Raw genomic sequence first — 11,522 nt, 5'->3', positions numbered from 1 at the left:
GGGTTTGCCCATGAAGTACATAATTCCCTGTTTCTGGGTTGTCATTAACTAGAAAGTTTTGGGTTGATGTTCATCATTTGAAAGGGCCAGCCCTTGGCATGTGTCTCCTGTGGATCCCTTGGTGTAAACTCTGACATAAGAATAATAATTAACTTTATTGGAGCCTATTTTATCCAGTTGTTGTTTCTCATGGCATGTTTCTGTTGACACAGGCCTAAGTAAAAACATTTATTGGGCAAAGTTCATGCTTGTGCAGTCATTCCCACTTGTGTTTTCACAGCAAGGTGCTATCACTGCCTCAGTGCTGAATCCTATGGAGAGCTCTGTGTGTGCTCAGGAGTTTCCAGCTCTCATCACTGTAACTGTCATGGGAGAGTTTGCTTTCCTAGGGGATCACAGCCCCACCCCAGAATAAGCTCTGGTCCTAAACCTGCACCTGTGGGATTGATTTGTAGAGGAACAGAAGCAATAACATAGATACCTTTTGTACCATGCTACTTTGGCCTTGGTTGAGAGTCATCAAAGGCTTTGATTGATTGTAAAATAAGGGCAGCTCTTAAATCTCCTATAACCTCTGAGCACAAGAGTGGTGTAAGTCAATGTCAGTTCACTTTGAGTCTGGTCTTTGAGTGCAGAGCCAGAGATTTCACAAGCTAACACATGAAAATTCAATCTCTTTATTTCCATTCATCAGGCTCTGTATTTGGACTCATAGTCACAAGCCCCTTTGCTCTTCCACGTGCTTTCAAAGCATCTCCTGCAGACCAAGTGCTGATGGGTCTTTGATCAGGCTGTGCACATGTTCCCTTACAGTGCACCTTGTGAAATGGTCATGGGAGTGCAAAGCAGCAGTGGGATTGAAGTGCTGGGGTAGGGAGGGATTCACTGAGGGTCTGTCAGTAGCTCTTGAACCAGCTGTGTGTGCAAGGATGGGACCTTTGCTAGTACCCACTGGTGCTAACACTGTGTATGAGCAGCAGCAAGCCCTAGTGATCAGATCTAGTGCTTCTCTGGGGCTTTTCATTTGAGGCTCTGTGAGTGCCTGTAAGGAGAAAGAGTTTATTCTCACTAAGGGAAGGTAAAGTTACAGCTTCTGGGTTTGATAATTGGAGATGATGTGCTGAACCACTGCAGGTCCAAAGGCCTGCCCTGTTCTTCAGTGCTGAGAGCTACTGTGGGGCTGGATCCTACAGGGCTTGCACAAGTTGATGTGGTTGCCAGCACCAAGAGCAAACAAACAGTCCCTGTTGTGACCATTAAAGCAGCTACCAGCTGCTTTTTGAATATGACACACAAAGTGTGTTTGGGTCATTTCTGAGTGGCTGTGGCTGTATCTGCTTCTAGTGGGGCTGGTGGTGACATGTCTCTCCTGTGCTGCAGGATGGCAGGTTGCTGAGCAGTTCTGGGGCTGGTGGGGCTTGACTGTGGGTATTTAAAGGTCTATGGAGTGTGGGTGAGTCTTTGTTGCTTTGGTTGAAGGCTGCTTTTGTGTTCTGGAAGATTTCAGTAGGAGCTGGTCAAGCCCTACTTGCTGCCATGCAGCATCCACTGGCAGACTAAAGTCCCAGCAGCCAGGCTTCCTTAGAGCAGCAAGAGAGTTTGTTTTGGGGCTTTTGAGTCTATGATAAAACCAGTAACAAAACCAACCTCCTCTTCTGCTGAACCTCAGAGGGGTTGCGCAAGGAGAAGTCAAAGCAGAAGCTGGAGAGAAAAACCCTCACAGCTTCCATGTGCACCTCCGCTGCTTCCTGCACCTTTGTTCACCAGTTCAGCCCAGCCCCTTGGTGGCAGTCGGCGTGGGTCAGGCCGTGACATAGACCTCCAGGAGTCCCCCCACGGAGTGCATTCGGTAGAACACCCCCAGGGGGAGGCCGAAGTTCACGATGGCAAACCAGGTGGAGTAGCCGTAAAAGGACTTTTCCAGCCCGTTCTCGAAGACGGGGTGAGCTCCAAATGTGGGAATGACCCAGAGCTAAAGAGGTGGGGGGGAAACGAGCAAAGTGAGAGGATGAGAAACCATCTCCTACCTGCACTCTGATCTCAGCACTGGCTAAAGTCATTGTAGGAGTGTTGCAAGAGTATCAGAGTCTCCCTGTCAGGGAAGAGAAGGAACCCCCCCAGTTATGCTGCTGAGACCTGGCTATAAATCAAATCCTATTGAATTCCTAATGGTAGGCTCATTCTGCCCCAGACAGCTTCATCTTTCTACAGAATTCCACTGTTTCCTTGGCCAATGCGTTTTCAGTGTGTTAAGGCTGCAGTGAAGATCCATGCTGATTCAAGATCCCAGAGAGCAATGCATGGAATTGGGTGAGTTTGAATCCTGGACACTCACAAAGCCTCACTGCTGGTGCCTCACTTTCCTCCACCTATCTCATGGAACACCCTTACCGATTAAGATAACCTTTTCAGAGGCTAAAATCTTGGCTCTTAAGGGTTTATCAGCTTTCTGCACCCAGGAAACCCAGCCATATTTGACTCTTTGGGTAACAAAAGAGGCCTTATAATTATGAGAGTGGGGATGTTAACAGCAAAGCCAACCTTGACTTGCTTCACCATGGGTTGGAGCATGATGAGCAAAGGTTTCCTGTCTGGAATAGCCCAAAAGAAAGCCAAGGAGAGCACATCTTTATCACAGGTCATGCTGGCTCAGCCAAGCTATGACGAGGCAGAGAGCAGTACTTACTATGATGTTGCACAAAACCAAGAAGAATGAGATCTCTCTCAGTGCTCTCCTCTTCCAGCTCAGGTGAGAGTAGCTGTGGATATAGGACAGGGAGGCTCTGCGGATCTCCTGTCCCAGCTCCAGCATGCTCAGTCGCCTCTGGTCACAGGCTTCATGGATCTGCTCTTCTTTTGTTTCTTCCTCTTTGCCGGAGTGTGTGTGCCCCTGTCTGCTGCCTGTTGTGGTTTCCTCTTCCTCACGTAGCTCCGAAGCTGCTGCATGGTGCCTGGCGTGTCCTGTGCGTCTGGCCTCGGTTATTGCCACTAAGGGCTGCCGGTGAAGCCCGTCAATGATGAAGATGTTTTGGGTGATGGTCTGAAGGATGAGGAGGACAGAATAGGACAGGATGAGGCTGTTGAGCAGCTCCCTGGGGTCGGTGGCTACAAGGGCAACAATGGAGAAGTAGGACATGCCGATCTGCCCGAGGGCTGCCCCCATCAGCAGGATCACATCCAGGCTGCGAGTTGGGTTCTTCACTGTGTCCAGCTCCTTCTTTTCCAAGGCATGGATGATCGTCCCAACCACTGCACCCACGCTCATCAGGGGCAGGAGTACAACGTAGTATGAATAAAACATCACAAAGACCTGGCGGTCCGGGACTGAGCTGGTGGCCTGGATCTGGTACATCATGAAGACACAGATCCCAATGATCACAGCAATGGCACCCAGCAGTGGTCCAAAGACCACCCCCTGCAGCTTGAACTTGTGCTTGATGTGAGGGACGTGGTGGTGGCTGATGCGTCTCCCCACGTTCTTCCACATGACGTACAGCACGGAGCAGCACACGAGGCAGAACTCGGTGTTGAAGGGGTAGAGCAGGATGTAGCCCTTCTGGAAGACTTTGCAGATGGTTGTGTTTGGGCATGTGCATGAGACAGTCTCGTTGCCTGGAGCATGAGAAGAGGAAGGCAACAATTAGGAGGGAGATGGCCTGCATTTCATGGCTATCTGTGGGAGTTTCTTGTGTCTGTGGATCTCAGAACCAGAGATCAGTAGGATGTTCAGTGATTACCATTCGGTCCTCAGGCTGTGAGGGTTCAGAACAACAGGGCTTAGCAAACGTGGTCTAATCTGTCAAGCTTTTGCTTGCAGTTGACAGATAAACATGAGCAGAAATACTAACAGTTGTTGGGCTTCTCCTTTCCTAGCTCTCAGTCCCAGGGTTTCATAGCAGAACACCTCCCTCCAAGTGAGGAGGTTCTCCCCTTGCAGCCCATCTCCTTGAGACAAGCTCCAGTAACAGGGAATCTGTGACATATGGGGGAAGTGGTTGTGATAACTGCATCCCTGACCAAAGACTGTTGCCTGGCGCAAGCAGGGATGTGAGGAGGAGCCTTGCCTGCAAATCGCTGCTCCACCTCTCGCAGCTGAGACTCGATCTCCATGTGAATGGTGTCGTTGGTCACGGCCAGGAGCCAGAGGAGGAGGTTGGTGGCTATGGTCAGCATCAGCCCGCACCTGAGAGAAGAGAGAGGAATGGGGAGGCCACCCCAGCTCCTCCTCCAGCCATAGAGCTGGTCCCTGAGCTGTGCAGCAGGAAGGGATTTGGGGTCAAGAGGGAGCAATGAGCTTTGCAGTCCAAGGCTCAAGTGGGGCCTTGGGCTGAAGAAACCAAAGAGAGCTGGTGAGCCCAGATGAGTGGAAGGAGGATGGGTCTGGTCAAGTCTCAGCTTGGTTCTTGCATGATGCAGAATACAGAGTGTGAATATAGAGAATCAGATACAGAATATAGAGAGACCAGATGAAGACAGGAGTATTGGAGATCATAAGCAGACAGAAAGGGTTTCTTTAGAGAAGTAGAAGGCAGTTTTCCCCCCTCTTTGTACCTGGTGAAGTTGTGCTGCACCTGAATGCAGTCCTTGGAGTGATGCCACAGGAAAAAAGCCTGCAAATAGATAACAATGACATGAGCAGGGTGAAGCTGGCAGCCTGCTGCATGCACAGTGCAAAGGGACGGGCAGGCAAGAGGGCATGAGTCCAAGTGGGACCAACCCTGTCTCTGTGCAAGTGGCATGTGTGCACCTGCATCTCAGTGCTGAGGCATGTGCTGGCGTGTGTGACTGCAGCATGTGTGTGCCTGCACCTAGTGCTGATCTAGGAGATCTGCTGTTCTCTGTCCCTGTGGTATTTGCTGCTGAGATGGGAGCGAGTTTACTTTGCAGACGTGGGTTTGGGGCTGGAAAGAAGGTTGGCACCGGAGTTCAAAGCGTGTGAGATGTTTCTGTGCACAAAGCACTTTGTTGGGGGGGATGCATTAGCAAATAGAGAGGCTGGGTCTCAGCCTGGTGCAGAGACATCTCTGGCAGATCTGAAGGTTCCTCTTTTCTCCCTGCTTTGATGCTTCAAGACAGATTTGTCTGCATCCTGCAGCACGTCAGGTATTGCTGGGGTGATTTCTTTCTAAGCCTTATTACTTCATTCTCCACCTGGCACATGAGGAGCGTGGTGGTGCGTGATGCTTTAATGCTCATGGGAATGCCTCGTGTGCACCCAATTCCCCAGGTGTCCCCATTTTCCCCACCCCTATCTCCCGGGAATGGGACAGAGGGAATAAGCAGGAGTCCAGGAGGGTAACGTGCAGTACCTGGGTGCAAATAAAAAGGATTTCAATGCTGGGGAACACGATTTCCACCCTGGATTTGCACTGGATGAGGACCGCGCTGTAGCCGATATGAAATGTGTTCAGGAGGATGCTGAAAATGCCGAAGAGCAGCACTGACCCTGGCAAACAGCAGAAACACCAGTAAATAAATGAAGACATGTCTGTGGAGCACCTGGGCCTGGCTGGGGACTGGAAACCTCGTGCACCTTCGGAGCTGGAGGCTTTCCCATGTGGAATTCTTATTATCTGTGGAGGAAGAGACAAAGGGGAGCCCGGTAGCTGAACCTGGTTGTGGTTTTGGCAGCACCAGTCCGCAGAAGTTAGGACCTTTTAATTGTTCCTCTCCTTCACCTTGGACACCTCCCTGCAGCTTTAGGTACTCGGGCACGTTGCAGCTTTGTTTCCTTCAGTTCTCCGTGCTTAGTTAACAAGACTGCGCTAATTAGAAACTCCATCATGAGCAGAGGCAGGGCTGCTGGGACAAGTGTCACTTCACAAAGTGGGGCAGCCACTGATGGGAGATCTCCCAGGAAAGCCTGGGTGTCACTGGGATGTGACTCACGGGGCAGGAATCTTCCCCTGGATACAAGGCTGCAGTGATGTTAAACAAGGACGAGGGTGGCACGGGGCTGCTGACGCCCTGGGAGGGTAAACATGGTGGTTCTGCTCCCACTGTGCCAAGTGGCCATGCTAAAACCTTCCCTACATCTCTGCCATGCTGCTCAGTTGCTGGTGGGAGATGCCCGAGTTGTGCTTTGGGAGGGGACCACAGGGTGAAATTGGGCTGGAGGGTGAAGGACTCCTGGCTGCTCTGGTTCCTCTGTGGCATCACTATGCTAGTGCCTTCCCCAGCCTATCCCAATCTCCCCACTGGGAGGTTCCCAATGCCCTAACTACAATCCTCTGTGGCTTCCTAGCTTTATTAGTAGAAGCATTTCTTTATCTTCTAAGTGCAGGGAAGCAGGGGAAAGGCCCGAGGTGATGAACAAAAGCAGAACTTACCCCTAATCCACATGGGCCCCGCATGGGAATCCCGGTACAGCACCGCATGGGGCTGCCGGCTGGTACCCAGCAGATAGTAGATAATCCAGCACAGGCACAAGACCTTGAGGATGGAGAGCAGGATCCAGACATCCGCCAGGGTGATGGCCACGTGGTTGAAGATCATACTGCTGACAAAGGCACTGCCCAGGAACACCACGTTCATGGCCAGCAGCCCTGAGAAGAGCTGCCCTGCTTTCTGGGCTTGCCTGTCCCGCTGCTGCACCGAGGAGCAGTGCCGGTACAGCCAGAACTTCTCGTAGTGGATGGTGGAGGTGTCGTGTGGAGCTGACGCTGACCTGTCCTTGCAGTGCTGGCAGGACTTCTGCTTGGAGACTTTGTTGCCTGACATGGCTCATCTGCCTGCTGAGCAAAGGGGGGGTTAAAGCAGGAAAGGTTGGAGGGGGACACGCGGAGAGGAGAGGTTGCGCTCTGCTGTAAAGCCACTTGTGGGGTGACCTCCATTCCGTGCTTTGCAGCTTCCCCTCCTTGCTCCAAGAGGATGAGGGGGCAAAGGGATTGGTGTTTAGCCCAGATTCGGTGTTAAACACTTCTTGGTGGGCAGAGTCATTGCAAGGCACTGGGAAAAGGCCCTGACATGGTTTAGTGTGGGGTGGCCCTTGCCCATGGCGGGGGGGTTGGAACTGGATGATCTTAAGGTCCTTTCCACCCCTAACTATTCTGTGATTCCATGATTCTGCCAAAAGCTGTGCAGAGATACCTGCACTGAAATGGGTATTTGATGTCTCCGCCTTGCCCCACCACTGCTGGAAGCTGTTGGGACCAGAAGCACCCAAACAGCTCCCACACTCACCTTTGACAGCCCTGGGTTCAGGTTTCCTCCTTTCCCTTTGTCGCTGTAAGGATGAGGCGGATGCACAGAGCAAGCTCGGACCTGCTCCAAAACTCAAAGAGTTCGGTTGTGTTTGATGGCTCCAACCTCTCCCGTGTGGTTTTGGACTGGGTTCCAGCACGCTTCTTGTATGGTGCACAAACGATGGCAGAGCTGGAGAGGATGAAGAGGTCTGTGGGTTTGATCTAAACTGCTGGGGAAAGCTCCAGCCTCCCACCCGGATGGGATGACACCAGGGGCAAAGTTAATACCTGCTTAGTTGTTCTTATTCTACTTGTAACACAGAGCTATGGGCACACCGACACAGAGGAGCTTGAGGGATTGGCCCAGTCGACATCCAGAGGCTGGGAGCTTTTCTATCCAGCTTTTGGAATCATCTCAGTTAGGACCATATTGCCCATGAGAGAGAAATCAATTTGATCACACACAGCAACCAGGTAAGATCAGCCTCTCTTATACATATAGCATAAGGAAAGATGCTTTCACTCCAGGGAGTGACCCTGTGGTAGGGGATGGCTGGAGGGAAAGCAGCCCCTGAGATGTGTTTGAGGGAAATATATGTACATAGTTGTCTTATATATATAATATATAATAGGGTTTTAAGGGTAGAAGTTGTCTGAGAAGGGGTTGAGATGGAATGTTTCCCTCTTATTTTGCCGTGCTCTGAGGTGCTCCATCTCCCTTTGGTCCCTGGGTGTTCACTGCACTTCTGTCAGTGCAGCTTGATCCTCAACTCTTCCCCATTTGATTCCGAAACTCTCTGAACTGAGTAGCACAGGAGCAAACTCCCTCCCTTCCCCTATGGCTTTAACTCCCCTGCTTTGCAGTCAGGGGAGGGAGAGGAGAAGCCATAAATCACAGCTGCAAACCCATCAGGGGGACCCCAAGTGCCTGGAACAGGCTGCACCCAGCCCCTTGATCCCGAAGCCGTGCCAAGCCCCAGCCCTTACCTCCAGCCACTGGGTACAGCCGATGGTCAAACCACTCCCCGAGTGCCACCAGGATGCTCCCAAGCCTTTGCAGCAGCCCAAGGAAGCCAGGACGGAGCTGTTGGGAGCTGGGGCTGCTCCGGCTGAACGTGGCCTCTGCTCCCAACCCATTGATTTTTTTCCTCCTTCCCTTCCACCTTGTTTACTCTGGGTCTATTATTGTCATTACATTAATTACTCAGTGAGAAGCTCTCGGCTCTGCCAAGGGCAGCCAATGGGGATCAGCTCCTTTGTGCACTTGCTGCGTTGCCCCATGCCAAGGGCCTTGGCACAGGATGTGCCAGTTGGTAAACCCACAGAGCTGTGGTGACTAATGTGTGCCACGATTAGCTCCCTTCTCGCCTGAGCCTCCTGGCACAGGCTTGAGCTGGGAGTGCTTGGCTGAAATCCACTCGCATTCCCCACTCCATTGGGTTTAGGTAGATCCTAAGGGTTTTTTCCTCCAGTGTACCATTACTTTTTGCTTTTACCCAGGGCACAGATACCCAAATTGACCCAAAATGCAAAACTCATGCAGGGGTGATGCCAATTTGGCAGAGAGGTTGCTTCTTTTGGGGGTGATAGCCACAACCTACTAATGCTGAGTTCACATATGGACCCTTGTGTGCAAACCCTCATGTCAAGGATGCGTTAGGTCCAGGCTGTCTCTGTTCCCTCTCCTGTTGTGGGGCAAACTGATTTCTATGACTCTATGGTGAGCTGACCCCCTTGCTTTTGTTGTTGGCGATGGAGGACTTGGCATTCCTGGCTGACTTGGTGAGCCCAGGGGGTCCATCAGGAGCGGATGGGGCTCTCCACGGAAGCAGTTTGCGTGTCCCAGGATGAACCCCAAGCCCTGTGGTTCTCGATGGCAAACAGGTTATTGGGAGTTCAGAGCCATGAAACCCTTTCTCAGAGGCTGATTAGGGGCAGGAGTGGGTGGTGGAGCACGGGTTATCGTGCGTGGGGATGTGACGAAAGGGATGGAAAACAAGAGTGAAAGGGGCCCATTGCCCTGGGTGAGAACACCCAGAGTGCGCTGGTCCAGCCGCTGCGTTGACTGCCTGCCCAAAGCCCTGCACTGCTCTGCTGGAGCCAGGGCACGGACCTGGGTTGGTTTCCATGAATACCCAGAGCCAGATTTGTTCTGCCTTTCCCCATAGCATCAGCAGCTCCAGCTTGCTTGGAGAGCCCTGTCCTTGCTTTGATGCTCTGGAAGCAATAGAGCTCTCCTTCCTCCAGCCCCCATTCTAGAGCTAAACGATGATCTGAGGTCTCCCAAGAGCTGTTTGGTGGTGTCTGCATTGAACAAACTCAATGATTTACATGCAAGACATTAACAAACCTGACTGGTTTTCAGTGCTGTGGTTCTAAATTGGGGTGACCGTGCAGAACTGGGAAATGGAGGCCTGGAATTATAGGTTGGAAAGAACCTTTAAGATTATTTGGTCCAACTGCTCCCCAGCGCTGCCAAGGCCATCACTAACCCATGTCTCTATGTGCCACAGCCACACAGCTTTTAAATACCCCCCCAGGGATGGTGACTGCAGCCCTGCCCTGTTCCAATGCCTGAGCACCCTCTGGGGCAGGAATTGTTCCTCAGCTCCATCTAAACCTGCCCTGGTGCAGCTTGAGGCCGTTTCCTCTTGTCCCATCCCTTGTTCCTTGGGAGCAGAGCCCAGCCCCTCCTGGCTCCATCCTCCTCTCAGGCACTTGTAGGGAGCCATCAGGTCCCTCCTGAGCCTTCTCTTCTCCACACTGAACCCCCCAGGTCCCTCAGCCATTCCCCATCACACTTGGGCTCCAGGCCCTGCTCCAGCTCCATTCCCTTCTCTGGCCCCGCTCCAGCACCTCAATGTCTCTCTTGCAGTGAGGGGCCCAGAGCTGAACACAGGATTGGAGGTGCGGCCTCACCAGTGCCCAGTGCAGGGGCACAATCCCTGCCCTGGTCCTGCTGCCGCACTGGTGCTGATCCAGGCCAGGATGCTGGTGGGTTCTTGGCTACTTGTGCACACGTTGGTTCATGTTCTGCTTCTGTTGGCCAACACCCCCAGGTCCTTTTCTGCCAAGCAACTTTCCAGCTGCTCTTCCCTAAGCTTGGAGCATTGCAGGGATTTGTTGTGACCCAAGTGCAGAACCCAGCACTGAGACATGTTGAACCTCATCCCACTGGCCACAGCCCATTGCGGCAGCCTGTTCAGATCCCTCTCTAGAGCTTTCCTACCTTCCAGCAGATCAATGCTCCCAACTGGATGTCACACTGAGGGTGCGCTTGATCCCCTCATCCAGATCATTGATACAGACCTTAAACAGAACTGACCCCAACACTGAGCCCTGGGGAGCACCACCTGTATGTATGGAACACGTATATATTGAATGGATTTAACTCCATTCACCAGCACTCTTTGGGCTCTGCCATCCAGCCAGTTCCTCCCTCAGTGAACAGTACCCCCTCCCAAGCCATGAATAGCCGGTTTCTCCAGGAGAATGCAGGAGTCTGAATATATCTGTGAACCTGGAGGTTTTCCATAGAGCCACATTCCTTTAAGGATGGGGCTGAAATAAGACTTTGGGGCCTGTTGTGCCCCCGTGGTTTTGCCAACAAGCATCTGGGCTGCAAAGATGCGGCATCCTTCCTTGCCTGCCTTGCTCTCTTCTGTCTCTGGAGCTAAAAGTGAATCCAAAAGAGCTGTGTAGCCCTGGGAGACTGCTTAATCGTCCTAATGTGGCCTTTCTGTTGAAGGAGAGAAGCTGTTTAACTTGAGTGTGTTGACACAAGTTTAACCAAGTCATTGAGCAAGCAAGTGCGCAGGAGAGGGGCGGGAAGGGAGAGGATGAGTTGAACTCACTGCATTGACTGAGCACATAAATCACTGCCCTGCAGAAGCTGCCTTTACCCACGGGCTGGGAGAAAGCTGCTTACAGTAGCAGCGATGTTTGCCCCTCTGCTATCAGCAGCGTGCTTATTAATGGCTTTATCTGTGCACTTAAGCGGTGATAGCACCCAGGCTGGGCCAAGCGGATCTGTCAACAGGACCCTGGGAGGAAGGAGGTTCATGCCCAGCCGCTGTGTTTGCCCAAAGGCCACCACGAGCCCCGGGACCAGCTCACACCCTTCCTTCTCCTCCGATAACTGCATGGTGACGTCTCTCCACGGCAGCACCCTGACCGTGAGCAGCAGGAGGTGAGCCGGGCTGCAGCACCCCAGCACCGCATGGGCTCCAATGGGGATGCGCCGGCTCTGCTCATGAAGCATGGACCCGGTGGTCCTCAAAGCAGGTCCCTTCAGCCTCCTGCCACCGTCGAGCTGCTCCTTGTTGGTAAGAACCATTA

The 11,522-nt window shown here is 52.3% G+C and overlaps 1 protein-coding gene across 1 annotated transcript; it reads right to left on the bottom strand.

Moving 5' to 3' along the window:
* Nucleotides 1-1,183: 1,183 nt before the first annotated feature.
* Nucleotides 1,184-6,879, bottom strand: OTOP3 (otopetrin 3). The gene is made up of 6 exons (XM_062639810.1): nucleotides 6,330-6,879; nucleotides 5,310-5,446; nucleotides 4,552-4,610; nucleotides 4,065-4,183; nucleotides 2,687-3,612; nucleotides 1,184-1,972 (listed from the first exon to the last, which is right to left on the bottom strand). The coding sequence occupies exons 1-6, from the start codon at nucleotides 6,718-6,720 to the stop codon at nucleotides 1,802-1,804; spliced, it is 1,803 nt and encodes a 600-aa protein (XP_062495794.1). The 5' UTR covers nucleotides 6,721-6,879; the 3' UTR covers nucleotides 1,184-1,801.
* Between the last annotated feature and the right edge of the window lie 4,643 nt (nucleotides 6,880-11,522).

Source organism: Pezoporus occidentalis, unplaced genomic scaffold (genome assembly GCF_034315485.1).
Source record: "Pezoporus occidentalis ecotype Australia unplaced genomic scaffold, CSIRO_AGI_Poc_V1 ctg62, whole genome shotgun sequence".
Taxonomy (NCBI): Eukaryota; Metazoa; Chordata; class Aves; order Psittaciformes; family Psittacidae; genus Pezoporus; species Pezoporus occidentalis.
Note: the sequence above shows the minus strand (reverse complement) of the source record. Positions and strands in the feature narration are given on the sequence as shown.